Source organism: Dicentrarchus labrax, unplaced genomic scaffold (genome assembly GCF_905237075.1).
Source record: "Dicentrarchus labrax unplaced genomic scaffold, dlabrax2021, whole genome shotgun sequence".
In the NCBI taxonomy this organism is placed as follows: Eukaryota; Metazoa; Chordata; class Actinopteri; family Moronidae; genus Dicentrarchus; species Dicentrarchus labrax.
In genome coordinates this window covers 19,247,339-19,262,566 of record NW_026136724.1, presented here as the reverse complement: position 1 = coordinate 19,262,566, position 15,228 = coordinate 19,247,339, and the positions used below count along the sequence as shown (strand labels likewise).

The following is a 15,228-nucleotide window of genomic DNA, read 5'->3' as shown; positions in this document are numbered from 1 at the left end:
TGCGCTGAAGAATGTGTTCTCAAACTGATGCAGACAGGCTGAGTTTTTGGATCCGTGCTTCAGATTTCATTCAAATTGAAGTTTTTTAAACACGTTTACAAGCCTAGTAACAATCAGTGAACCTCTAAACTTAACTTTCCCACCACTCTGCACGAGCAAAATATCTTTTAAATCTTCCTCAGACAGTACCAGAGACCGAGGGCCCGTCAATCAGATGTTGAGGTGAAATATTTCTATATTCATCTCCTGCCCTGCGCTGCTCCCTCAGCCCGAACACACCAGTTAAATAAATAACACACACACACACACACACACACACACACACACACACACACACACACACACACACAACACACACACACACCTCTGAAGGTGGTGTATCGAGCCTCACAACACGTGTGTGTTCACACTCACACGTTCGTCATTTCTCGCTCTGCTTCGAACCGATTTCAGGGTCAAATTAAAGCCGGACTCCGACTGTGATTGTGTGTCACCAGAACTCTGCGAGAGACCGCACAGTTCGGTCACCGTTCTGCGATTATTAACTGATTCATAACAAGAATAAATGGCTTCATTTAGCGTCTGACCCCTTAATACAGAGCAGTATCTCCTTGTGATCGCTCCTCAGAAGTTAAATGTCTTCACACACTTACTCTCCCTCTCAGATTATTTCCTTTGAATCATTTTTAGAGCCCTGAGGGAGAAATTGTACAGAACTTCACAAGAATTAAGCAAAAGAAAATAAATATTAGATTCCTCTTGCGGAGAACCAGTGCAGTAAATGACCACTCTGATATAAAAGGAACATTTACAGAATGTTTCAGTACACACGTGTGATTTAACCTTATCCGTACCAAGTTACTCAAAGAGTGCATATTGTAGGTTAGCCTGATATATGAATGAAAAACTGATTCATTATGACTTATTTATTATTTTTATTTTGAAATTTCCACCAAAAACAGCCACATTTGGACATGAAGTAAGAAAACTGAGCCATGCATCTGTGAGGCTGCAGTGGAGCTTTGTGCTAAAACGGCAGCCTCATAACATGCTCACAATGACGATTGCTAACATTTTAATCTGTCCAACAGTGGTTCAGATATTTCACTCAAACCCAGAGGAAAGGTGAGAGGACCACGGATGTGTATACCAAACTTCACAGCCATCCATCCAATAGTTAGAAATCAACAGTCAAATGTGACATTTTTGATTTGGATCCCAACCGAGCGTGAAGATGTAAATTAAGTATTGTCTTACAAATATCTACAATCAATGCCCCCCCCCATGGTAAAAAATATCAGCATCAGAGCCACGAGTAACAGACCTGAGTGGATCTGTCGCTCGGGAAGCAAAACTCTTCATTTCTACATTCTGCAGAGACAAGAAATCATTTTAATATCCGCAAACCAACGGCGGCTGATGGGAAACGACGAGCAGTGACTGTGTGTGGCCGGCTTGATAACTGACTCCATTAAACTCCTCCCAACCCCCGACAGCGAGAATGACACTGATTTAGCTCTGATTGTGCCTCATTGTGCCCAAACACACACACACACACACACGCCTCCATCATCTCCTCTCTCCATGGTCTCTTCACTCTTAATGAGGCAGCTTGATTATGCAGCCTGCTGGACTAAATTAAAAAGACTAATTTACAAACCGAGCGTGGTGGGCTGGTCCGACTGATACCGGCGGGCTGTGCAATAGAGGTGTCACTCAGGAAACATCCGCATGCATACAGTGACACACACACACACCCACACACACACACACACACACACACAGCGGAGAAAGCTATAGAGAGTGTCACTGTACAGGAGTTAATGAAAATGTACAGTGTATGTTACATTTTTTTTTTAGGCCTGTAGCAAACAAACATGTTTTCTTAAATCTGGATTTGTAGGCCAGAGTGTCTCTGCAGAACTACAGTATTTCATTATATAGCTGTTTTTTGTGTTTAACCCACATATCACAGATACCTAAGAAAGTCAGGGAAGGTATCATGTTTAAAGTCACAACAACCCGTTCACTCATTAGCAATAAAAAATGATTAATTAACTAAAATAACACATAAAATGCTTCAGAATCTGACATATGGCTTTAAAGCCACAGTTGAGCAGGAGAGATGTTTCACTTTCTCTGCTCTTGTGACTCAGTTAGTGTCGGTGCACTGAACATTCACACATTGACAGTGTGGACCAGCAAACTGGCTTTTAAATGCGTAATTTAAATGTTAATTTTCATTGGCAGTCAATGAGCTCTGGCTGAGGATGGTCCATATGAAACGTGGCTCTCACATGGTAATCACAGCCGTGCGACAGCGGCAGATCCTGCACACCGCTCACTGTTATTATTGTGTTTCACGGGCAATAAGGCAGCGATTTCTGGAGGGATTTCACCACAGTGTTATGGAGTTTTGGCGTCTCAGCATGAGTGAGTGACTGGAATCTGGCTGCGGACGACCACAAGAAAAAAACCTATTGTTGGAAGTTACAGCCTGAGGATAGAGAGTGAAGGGAGTTCTGACCGTACCTTGTCATATTTGGCGACTATCTCAGCCCGCTCCTGGTTAAGTTTCACCGCCGCATCCTGCTCGGTATCAGACGCTGCAGAGCAAACAGAGGAGGGAGAGAAAAGATGAATGAGTGAAGACAAGTTTGAATAAAAACTTTAAGAGCTGTGTCTCTGTGCTCAACGAGCTGCAAGCAAACACTGATCACATGTTTTGTGTTGGTATGTTTACTGGCTTTTACATCAAGTCCCTGAAAGCTGATGAAATGTGCACAATATAGTGTCCTCAAACGTAAATGTAGGTAACGGTAAATGAGTGAAGCTATACTGACATCTTAAATATAGTCTGAGAATACAATATTAATTATAGTTGGAGAAGTGGAAACATAACACATAATGAATAGTTGTTGCTGCTAGATAAGGAGACATTAGTGTTGTGCACACATACATTACCACCCCATGAGCGATGCTGCTATTGTTAGTATTCAATACAGACCTAAACTGAACTAATTACAGATATTTTGTGTTTAAGATGAGTAAAAAATCATCCGAAAAACGTCCTTTAAGGGGGACTTTTCTGATGTGTTAAAACTTGTTGCTCCTTGCTGCACATACACATTATTCTGTCATCACAGAAGTGCTTTGTGTTACTCCAACCCTCCCTCACTGTGCCAGAGCCAAGAGTCAACGTGGAGGACGCACACACTCAAACCAGTCCGAGAAAGCTTGGCGAGGCCAGCAGGAACACTTCACTGCGGCGCGGCCAGCGTGTCAGCCTGACCTCAGCCTGGGAGAATAATGTGTGTGTGTGTGTGTGTGTGTGTGTGGCAGGCTGATGAGAGGAGCGCCTTCAAACTGACATGCTGTTGTGACAGAGAGGCGTCACAGCGGCACAGAGAGGTTTTCTGTGTTTGCTGAGCCTACGCACCACATTGTGTGATTGCAAATGTGCTGTTGCTACACACACTGATAACACACACACACACACACACACACACACACACACACACACACACACACACACACACACACACACACACACACACACACACACACACACACACACACACACACACAGTGAACACACCTCTTACCTCTCTATGTATCTCAGGATTGTAAATCAACACGCCCCGCAGTACACACACACTTCCTGATCCAGCCAGCCATGAGAGGCTCCAAACATCGGATGCGCGTTAACAAAGCTGGCACAGACTCTGTTAAAGTGGGGTCATGTTTTGTTTATGTTGAATATGGTGTGTGACACGTAGCAATGGAGGCGTATAATGAATCATACCTAAAAGCACCGGGAGGAGAAGCGGCCGGCTGAACGAACTACTGCATCATAATAAACACACTGAACAGGATTATATAACACGTACTGAATTCTTTAAAATCTTTAATGAGAATATATTATAATTTGATTCTTATTTTCACATTGTCCTTTGCAGACATTGAATATTTATAGCTCCTATCTGTTGAAGTGAAGGCATTCATTCATTCAGACATACACTGTGAAACCAGTTAATTTTACTGATTACATTAAAAGTTTTAAGTATAACAAACTATATTTTTTAAGTTCAAAAAACATTTTGATCAAGTAGCTTTAGTAATTTTAAGTGACAGTGACTTCATTTTCGTATTTTTATTTGTACAGTGAAAACAAAATATGTACTAAAAAGTTACTAATCTATCAATATATTTCTGTAACTTACAAAACTAAGTTAGTGTCACTTAAATTTACAAGTAAAAGCTGCTTGAGCAAGAATATTTTTGAACAAAATTGAGTTTGACTACTAGTCGGCTAGGAAATTCTTTAGTTGGCGGCAGCCCTAATGATATCTTTAAATTCAATGTTTAAAATGTCCACTTTTAACAACAGATTCATTAACAATCGTTGCAAAGACAGAAACTCGATAAAAATAAAGAACACCTTTAACATTTAATGCTCCTCCACTATCACACTATCAACTCTAAAACTTTTAATCTCAAACTACTGGCTTTGGCCTTCAAAAACCCCCACATCATTTGAATCCCCACAGTTGGGGAACCGGATAATTCCTTTCTTTTTGACAGTTTTTCAGCCCTTCACAGGAAGTATTTGACTCCAGTCATTCTCCGACTTCCTCTCTGGGTCTCTGGGGTTCGATGGGAGGAAAGGCTTCGACTGGAATTCCAAAACGCTCCGAACAAACACGCTCCTTATTGAGCCGGCTGGCATTTTTATGACAGGATGGTGTGTGTCAGTGAAAGGCGTGTTGCTGTGAGAAGACGCTGGAGGGGGCAAACAAGGCGAACTGTCTGGGGCAAATAAACAAATACAGTAAAGCCTTTTTCTGCTGGGAGTTCCACCCCAGGAGGCCCTGTGGTTCCCATAGTGAGAGGGAGAGGAATTGGGGAGGAAATGGGATTCAGTCTTTTCTTTGCACTGAGGCTTAGTCTTAATTCTGAACCCCTTACAGCCATATTAGTATTCCACAGTGGCCTGACTTAAGCTAAATGCAATTAGACCCCTTTTCATGCCTCAAGGATCACACTGGCATCCGTGACGGAGATTGAGAGTGTGTGTATGTTTTTATTTGCGGGCCGAGGAGCTCTCGTTGGACTCGTAGTGGGTCCAGGGACTTTATAGCCAACTGTAAAAGACCCCTTGTGACTTAAAGTTTACAGGGTGTTTTATCTGATTGGCTCTGAAATGTATGAATCTGCTGAGGAATACTGTGTCCTGCCCAAAAAAGCTCCAGAACAAGCTGATAAATGGAACTCGAGTTGGTTTATTTTGTAGTTTAAAGCAAACGTGTCTTATTTCCATGGATAATGGAAAACGGCTGAATGCTGACCATCACTGTGTCTGTTTCATGCCATGCTAGGAGCTTGACTCTAGGAAGGGAACCCCTATGCCGAGTACCAAATAGTAGCACCTGGTCAGATTCATATTTCTTCCTCAGATGCTTGCGTTTAGATAACATTTAAGAACTGTGTATTCCTTTGGGATTTTGTAGAAAAATCTTCCTCAGATCAAGGTTTTGAAAAGGTTGCTGTTTCAGTGCAAATAGTATCCAAAGATTCCAAACAAACCCGGGCCAAGAGGTTTTAAATGTCAAACTGTCAGAACTCAATAGAAGTTCTTCCGTCTAGTTTTCTTCCAATGATTGATGAACCTAATTTCCAAACCAATTTCTCTGCTGAATGGAGCCTCAAAATAAAAATACCTGAATTAAATTAAATGCTTTGGTGATTCTGAGAAATGAAAGGCATCACTTCAAGTAGAAATGGATTAAAACGGGCCGACCAAACATGGATTAACCAATACAACTACAATAACAGTTAAACAGGATCTCAGGGAGGATTATTCCTCTAGAAGACAATCTCTCTGTCCATTTTCATCTTGCTTATCCTTCATTACAAGGCTAGACCCCCCCCCCCAATTGAGCTGACCTTCCTCCTCCTCCGCTCTTAGCTGCCAGTCAGCCCCCCGCGGTGAGGCCAATGTCAGCTCCAGATAACTGTCCCTGTCCTGCTGTGATTAAAATGTCCCCACTGCCCGTCACCCGCCTGGCCAGCTGGACATGGCCCTGTCCTCCCCCCCTCTGCCCTTCACTCCTGTTCTTCACGTCGCATTCGGGTCACGTGGGAGATTTACTGTCAGCGCTGAGGTCTGAAAGAGCCAGGAGTGTTGCATGCATGACAACTCATCTGAAACCATCATGATGTGTCACGAATTCAGGAAGTTAGGTGCAACTTCCCCAGCAGGGGTTTACCACTTAACAGGTGAAGTGAATGCAGGCGGGAGGCTCACGCTGCACATTGTGTTTTATTTTGATCTGCCAGCTTTAAAACCAACAGTGTTATCCGTGTTTTCACTTGTCTCACCTGTTAACAGCGAAGTGAAAAGCTGTTATTGCACATTCAGAGATGTGTTAATTGAAAAGTGCAGACGAAGACATGAAAAGAAAGACGTGTAGTGCAGACATTATGGTTAGTGATATATAAGTCAGATACTCTACACTGACTACAGGCCTAATATATTTAATAATTAAACTAAAATAATGTTTATTTTGAAGCACATTTGGGTGATGATTGTTGGAATGATTTGTATTGTATTTTAAAATGAATGTACTTTACGTTATTAAATACTAGATAGATGTCTAACTGGAGGACATTTTCCACTGGGAAGATTTCACAACTTCATGTCTATAAAAGCTGCATTGAAACATACTCAACGCTGCCTTCAGGTGCTGCTAACCCTTCTGACAGAAGTGTATTAGTATGGGTGGTGAAAATTGGTTTGCCTGTATCTTTTGCAGTTGGGGATGTGGTTGAAGCTGGTGCTCATCGAGCTTCAGAACATTTTTGAGGTGATGAAACTGCATCATTTGACCAGTCCAATCCAAACAGACCCTAAAAGTGATTTCACAACTGGAAAAAAACAAATCATTTAGCACAACTCATCAGCTACAGAAGGTCTTTAGATCAGAGGAGAGGGTGTAGCCAGCAATAATACCAGCCAATGAGTGCAATGGATCACCAATGCCACTGATGTTAATAAGCATCTATCAGCCTATGGGTGAGGAGCTCCGTACAGAAAACCGTAACCCCACTTGTACAGTCACTGTATTACACTTTCTACTGATCCCAGCCCAGTTCTGTCTTAAAAATCTATGATGTACCTCCAACACCCCCCTTTATACTGCAGTTAACTGTCAGCACTGTGGACAGCATGGAAAGACTGAGTACCAATAGAAATACTACCTCTACTCCTCGCTAGCAGTTTACAGTCTCTAAAATGAATCCTGTCACTCTCCACTGCCTCCGTTACATCCTTGCTAGGCTAAGCTAGCTTCTTAAATGGCTCTCAACCACAGTAAATGCCAATTACTATTAATAAGAAAACAGTGTGCAGAATCTGTAGCCCCGGTTTCCTCAAGGAGTCCCACACAAAGACATGGAAGCTATTTCAAAGCCTCACAGAAAGTAAAACCCCTGCATTTCTTGGTTTTTGCATTGACGCCTTGTCCTTGAATCTCAAACAACCCTGCAGTGTCCTACACACTGCAGGGGCGAGGGAAATCGAACACTACAGTAGCCATGCTTTTATTCTTGTCTCTCCACTTGACAAAAGCCTCAGTTGAGACTGAAAGCTTTTTTAAAAAAAATGAGACATTCTGGAGGAAATGTGTGGCCGAAGACTCCAAATGAGACGTTTCACAGTAAAGTCTAATTGTGCTGGCGACCACTACAGTACAAGCCATGTGACAGGAAGCGTTGTGGGCTGTATTTGTGTGTTTGTTCCTCATTATCATTGCTGTTAACGACCAGCACTGACAATGAGCAACATGACAAGCATAATCACAGCCTTTCTCGTTTCCTCTGCTCTCCTGAAGCCCTCTTTAGGCTGCTGTAATGAGCTCTCTTTGTTCTTTATGTTGAGGAGTCGTCGCTTGTTACAGCTCTTTGCTCCCCTGCAGCCAGTCTTTATGTATCTGTCGCCCCCTCGTATAAGATGCACAGAAAGAGGAATAATTGTAATAATAATAATAATAGTGGAAGGGTTGATTTGAGAGAAAAGCTTGTGTGCACTCTAACCATGCGAAAACCTCACAAGTTAACATGGCGAACAACTGATAAAGTGATGATTTCTTAACACGCTGGAGTCAATATCACGTCACACAAGTGACACAATGAGGCGCACACACACACACACACAGAGACCAAATGATGTCACCCACTTAACAAGCAGCTGATGAGGCAACTGCAGACACTTTACAGTACACTATTATGTGCTATTACTGTTCTGCAAAAACAGTCATCTGTCTCTCGCAGGCTGTACTTCCCACCTGAACTCGACCACATGAACTCGACGTGACAACCAGCCAAGACTTTAGCCGACCCGATCCCAAATGTGGTTTACAGGCCTCCACGGTGTCTGTACTCTGCACCACTTTCTCACTTTATTTAATCCTGCATCCCAAAATGGTGACTGTTGTGTCAAACATTGCAGCAGATTACAGTGGAACACAGTCGGATCCGGCTAATGTTAGCAGGCAGTGACGACTGCTTGCACTAAAACAGGATTTTATTTAAATGTTCAGATGAAGAGTCACACTAGCAGCCCTGTGAAGGCTGTAAAGCCCTTTACACACATACAAACAAAATTGCTGAATGAATGAAAAATAAGGAGAAAACTTTGCTATTCTAAGAGCTTTAACCACTACGGGGTAGAAAAATAAACTCCTGAGGCATCAGAGGGAAGCTGATGTTGAATGAAAAGCATTAAACTGTCTCTCAGCTGCACTTTAAACTAAATACTAATGTTAGCATGCTGACATCCTCAAGTAAAAAAGGGTCACCCATTTAACAACTGATGAGTACATCATTATCTGCATGCTTGTGTTATGTGCATATATTATTAGCATTCTAATATTGGTGCATTATATTTGGAAGCAGAGTGTTAGCACATAATAAGTGGGTGACATCACTGGGTGTTTCACTGGCCTGTGCAACACTACATCACAGTCACGTCTCGTCCGTTGCACGTTAACACTTGCAAAAAATACTTGAATATCTAAAATAAATCTGTGCAGGTAGTCCAGTGGGCACATCCATTTTACCTCACATATATATATTACGCATATTAGGAGCTTCATACACTGACAAACCACAAACATATCATGTCCTGGAGTCAGTATGAGATTGTACAGGCCAACACAGATATTTGTGTGCTAATATTTAATACATTTACATCTGCAAAGGAGACAAAGACGTACAGACTAAAAGGAAAAATCCCCACATTCTTGGATGTGAGTATAAAAACCACAGGACAAACCATCCCACAGGTTTAAATCAAATTATATAAACCAGTTAAAACTAAAAAAAAAACTCATGTGTACCCATCACATACCAGAGTATTAAGTAAATATGTACACAAACCAACTGTATCGTCCAACTGAAGCAGCACAAATCCCCAACTGGACTGACTCTGTTCATATTTTACCTCTTTTCAAGCCATCCGCGGGGTCCTCCGAGCGAGCCAGGGCCTTAGTCCGCATCGGTCACAGTTCAACCGGGTCCAACACACCAAGAGACAACCTGAACTACCTCATCCCATCGCTGTCACTACGCACTGCCTCACAACAACTGACTGAGAGGAAATATGAGCGGGAGGCAGAGAGAAGTGAGATCAGAGACTCTGAGTTCACAATGCCACTGTTTGTTACTGTAGCTACAGCACAGACAGACAGACAGACAGACAGACAACTGACTTCAGGAGCGAGTCAGTCCCACTCACAACATTCTCCTCCCAAACACAACAACACAACAACAAGCTCTGTTCAACACATCAGAGAGGGAGAGAGGACAGAGGGGAGGACTGTTTCCAGCCAAGTGAGGAGAAGTTTTTTTCGAAATGTCACAAAAAAGAAAATGTGATCAGATGAGTTCAAGTCTGCTCATTTCAGTTTCATCCAAAAGCAAAAAAAAAAAAGAAAAAGAAATGCTCTTGTAAAACCTCCCCGTAGAAAGAGAGCGGACCATTCACTGAGCTGATCACGCCACGGCAATGTGATTATTTATGTAACGAACTTATCAATTAAACCATTTCCCAACTGTTCTTCTTTGGAAACTCCTTTGCTGCACTTCGTTCGAGTAAAGCACTCGCGAGTGGAACGCTGGGAAAGAGAGGGAAACCGACGGGGGCGGACGATGACAGTTTGATGATAAACAGTTTCCATTAAAACTTCATTATGAAATGGACGTGATGTACCATGAAGGGTCTTGTGATGTGGCGTTTCAGAAGAGAGAGGGAGGGTGTGGTTCGGGGAGGCTGAAATGAGCAACAGGCAAAGCAAAACAAGAAAAAGAGAAGTTCTCTTGTCATCTCATCTCTATCTCCGAGCTCCATCGGTACAGGAAATATCTGTGTTTGTGAGGGGAGAGTTGGCGGATGGGACTTAAGTGCTGTTATCACTTCTGCAGCTCCAGGGTCACAGGGAGAACGGGGGGGGGGAGAATTAACCACTTTTAGACGTCATGTCCATTTTCTGGAAGTCCACTTAATCCATGTTTCTATTTGTGTTTCTCCAGTCGATACCCAGAGCCACTACGTACCGATGTGCAACACATTCCTGTAGATCCTTTTTTTAGGGCTGTCAGCTATTCTAAATTTGATCATATAATCAAATTGCAAAACAAGATGGATATTTAATTACATAAATTAATATTCGCAGGGATTACAGCTTTATCAAACTTATCATTTTGATAAGGCACTCACAGCACATTTCATTATGGTTATTTTTAGCCACTTTAGGGAAACATTACGCTCTTCGTTTGACCTAGGAGTCTGCAGTGACACGAAGCACGAGACACAATTTTACTTTATTAACATTAACCCGAAACCACAATCTTTCTCTGGCCTCTACTGAAGTGACTTTGCTGCCCAAGCCTGACTCCACAGGATGTGAACCCTAGGGCTGGGTGATATATCGACCATCAGCGATTGGCCGACTCCCCCCCCACCCCCTTTTGGCCAATTTTTAGCTATTAGAGCGTATTGCATGTAGTGAACACACTACAACCACTGGGCGGAGATTGACTGATGGCAGTTGGACAATGTTAACATATCTCCAACCCTAGTGAACCCAGGTCTCTGTTGTCAAGGTCCTGCACTTTGTATGCCCAAAGACTCCATGAATCCCGTATGATACACTTGGCGCTTCCACTAAAAACAACGTTGCCTGTGAACACAATCCAGCCACTGTTTCCAATCAAAACATAATACGGAAAAGAAACGAGATTAGATAAAGATCATTTGGTTTTACAGTAGACGAAGTGCAGCTCTGTAAGATCCCTCTATAACCGCGAGTGCCGAGTCTTCTCGAGTAAAACGTTCTGATCACATTCATTTCAAGACTCATAATCTCCCATGCAAACTTTTATGTATATTTAATCAATAATTCACGCGTATCAACTTAATAATTATGAATCAGGGCCTTCAGTATTTGTAGCTCGATGTGTCAGATACATTTTTAATCAGCACTTCATATCTTCTGTCTCATTTTCAGATTGGAAGCTTATAAATGTTGATGAAGCTGCCAAAACAGTGTTTTGTTTCTGCGTTCTCCGCCAACAAAATACAGATCGCAATTGAATCTTTGAGTTTTGGTCAGGTTATTTAATTACAAATGTTGAAACCTAAATGGATTTGACCTCCAGTCCGGCTCTATGTAAGAGAGAAAAGGCCTCTGAAAGAATAATGGAGCCCAAGATGACAATATAATAAAGAAAAACTGAAATTAATCAAATAAAATGTCAGATTATATCTTAACATCAGAGGAAAAACTGAATTTACTCACCAGAATGTGACAGTAAGTTGACCAAACTGTAATGTTTCAACTGTAAGGACAACATATTCTGACATTATGGTTCTCTAAATTCAGTCAGCTCGTCTTACAACTGGCTCTTTCCACTCTCATTAACTTTACTCCACTATCTATTTCCTGTCTTCAATACTGTATCTGAGATGCAAACGGGCAGTTTGATGAGTGGGTGGGCATCCTGGCACCGCCAAGCACAACAAAATCTACCAAAGGCAGCAAAAAAACACACCTTTGACCTGAATGTTTCTGCACATAAATTAACTACAACAACAACGAAAAAACACAAAGCAGACGGCAAAAAGCTCAGAACGGGCAACCTGAAATGAGAAAAAGTGGCTCCTATTGATACTAATGTAGTGACCGGCCTCAATACAACACATTGTCACTTAATCTAACAATATTCTTGTGACATGAGGAGGAAAATTAGTGAAATAGTCATCCAAATAGCAGAGTTTTCCCCTTGTTTAAGGCAAATTTAATATCAAATTAGAACTGATTAGTACCACATTGGCTCAAATATATGAACAATTTGAATTTTTGTCTGTTTACAGTATGTCAGGCAGTATGTCAGCCAACCCTAAAGGTCTTTAGAAGTGAAAATGAGTGGAAAGTGTCTCACAATGTCTGACAGGCGAGCGTAATATTAGAGGAGAGATGAGCAGAGCGCCGCAGCACCAATACACATTCCCCACAAGGCAAATATTAATCAATATCAAAGTGTCTGTCAGTGGGCGCAACAGCAGCCTGGAAGATAATTAGATGCAGTCATATTATTCAAAGAGGATAAATGTGGGTACAGATCAGAGACAGCGAGAACTAAATACAGGTATATCACGTCATCCCAGGAGGCACATAATCATCACATCATTCCTCCTCCTTTTAGATGCATTTAAAATCAGCAGCTGCCGTTTCAATTATCTGCTCTGTCTCTGAACTTATCAGCTGACTGTTAACGTAAAGCACTTTGAGCTGCACTTCTTGTATGACAGGAAGTGTGTTATTATCTTTAGCTGATAGCTTGAAGATGGATTGAAGCGCTGCAGCTCTGACATTCTCAGAAAGTGAAAAAAGTCACTGTTCCTCAACGGCTACGAGTTCAACTTCCTCACTGGTTACGGTTCTGAAGTCATTTCCTTGTTTCTCTGGCATGCAAACAACACTTTTACTGCCATTACAGTTATTAAACGCAGATTGACTTCTGTACTGTATGCATATTATTACCCTTTCAGCTTGACAAACTCAACCCCACCATAAACCCTGTCAAAATAAAAGACTGGGGCTGATTTAAAGGCTATATCTTTCCGAGTGGACTTAATTAACTGTCATCCTCTCACACGGCGCATGTGCAGATGACGAATGGTGGAAAAGATGCCTCTGTGCTTTGAGAGCAAATCTGGAAATTGAAGCTGAATGGTTTACTGATCATCGACAGAAAAGAGGAGGTGAAAGCTGATCATGTTTTTATTTTAGCATAGAGAAAGAAGATCAAAATTTTAGGGCGAAACTTGAGACAACAAGTGTAATGAATCACTGCCTGCAGGAACAATGCATAACATATTTCTTTTTTGAGTAACCAGCTTAAAACACACACATGCACAGACAACACCACTATCAAATCTCCCACTCGCTCCAGCAATGAATTCATTCCAGAGAACAAGTTTGATCAAACGCAGCCGATTGTCCTGACAACCTGTGACGCTGCCTGGAAACTGGTGCCAAGATCATGACCGTCACCAGTTTGTCATTAACAAGACGGGACAAGTCAGAACGGGTGGCACCGGAAAACAAGCGTACGCATTAGCAGCTTTCACTGCACAGCCAGAGATCAGACCTGATGACTGCAGCGAAGCAGAGAAAGCAAGGAACAACGGAGTTCAACTGTTTTCACAAGGAGTCGTGGTTTCAATACTGGTACTTTCGGATTGACGCTACCTGAACCTTTCGGGTTTGGTTTTTAATGTACTTTCACCTCATTTGGACTCCAGGGAGACTAGAAACCACTTGATGAATCTAATGAAGATCACATACAGAATAAAGAATTAGTATGTTTCTCCTCACATTTCATTCTTACCCAACTACACCCACTGAAGCTGGGTTGGGACGGTATTGCTGGGCAATAATTAGATAATATCATGCATCAGCTTCAGTGAATCTCATGATGAGCGTACTTTGGGCACCATTTCCAGGCTCTTACTCCTGTGCAGTATGTGCCAAACCATTCATTAACGTTTTGAGCCCAGTGAGCAATGAAATAAATGCAATATGAAAAACAATGGGCAGTTAAGCTAACAGGATACGATGAAGGTCACAGCATCATAAAAGTCTACGGCCATAATTTGGAAAAATGAGCCCAATTCCTGTTTAGAATCAGAAGCTGGCTCATGTTTGCTGGAATTAGTGTCAGCAGTAGAGAATCTGTGTGCTCAGTTAAGGGAAATGGTCATTTTCTTTATGTCATCAGAGTTGGCTGAAAGTTTTGTACAAAGGTCTACAGTGCGTTGGTCGGCTGGCAGTGACAAGAACTACTTTTTATCCAAAATGTGCCCCAACACTTGCCTTCATTGCTGATGACCTACAAAACTAATCCCTCAGGCTGCTACACTGCTTCCCCAATACAGGTTTACCTTTCCCCTCGGTCAGCATCGCAGTTAGGAACCATAATGTTGTTAACAACGTGCAGCAACAATACTGAGGGTTTGATCATATTGGCTACGTTCACACTGCAGGAACAAGTGGCCCAAATCAGATTGTATTTGCTCGTGTGTAACTCCAATCTAGTTTTTTTCACGACTGTGGGAACAGCACAAATCACATGGAATCTGATCTTTTCAATCTGCGCCACGGTGGTTGGTTCAAATCAGATACAGGTCTGATTATTTTGGATTTGCAACCACAGCGTGAACAGCCCTATTAGGTGAATTTTCACTACAATTGTCACTACAGATCTACGTTGCCATGGAGGTCACTTACACTTTACACTAGAATCTGACCAGCCAAACAAGAAAAGTCAGATCTGAGCAATAAATCAGAGCTGCAGTGTGAACCAAGTCATTGTTATAGATTTACAACTTTCTGTTGTTCAGATTCAACAAATTCTCTTCTTGACATACTTCTGCCATCACTTTACACTCTTCTATTGATTGCAACCACGTAACTCTTTCCAGAAACAACGATTGCACTTCTTTGCAGCCTTTGCAGGCAGTTTTTTATGCAGCTACAGTCACTGAAGAACTTCCATCATATCAGCACACATCAGCCAAAACTCAGTAATGATGTTTGAGGGGCTACAAGAGTCGTTTGATACATAATTTAATAAGACTAGGTGTGAAGCGGCAAGCAGGGATCA

General features: G+C 42.0%; 1 protein-coding gene across 1 annotated transcript in view; it reads right to left on the bottom strand.

Moving 5' to 3' along the window:
- Window positions 1-15,228, bottom strand: part of usp6nl (USP6 N-terminal like) — a 46,734-nt gene that overhangs the window by 22,530 nt on the left and 8,976 nt on the right. Inside the window, 1 exon segment of the mRNA XM_051392962.1 lies at window positions 2,533-2,606. Within this exon segment, the coding sequence (XP_051248922.1) occupies window positions 2,533-2,606 (74 nt within the window).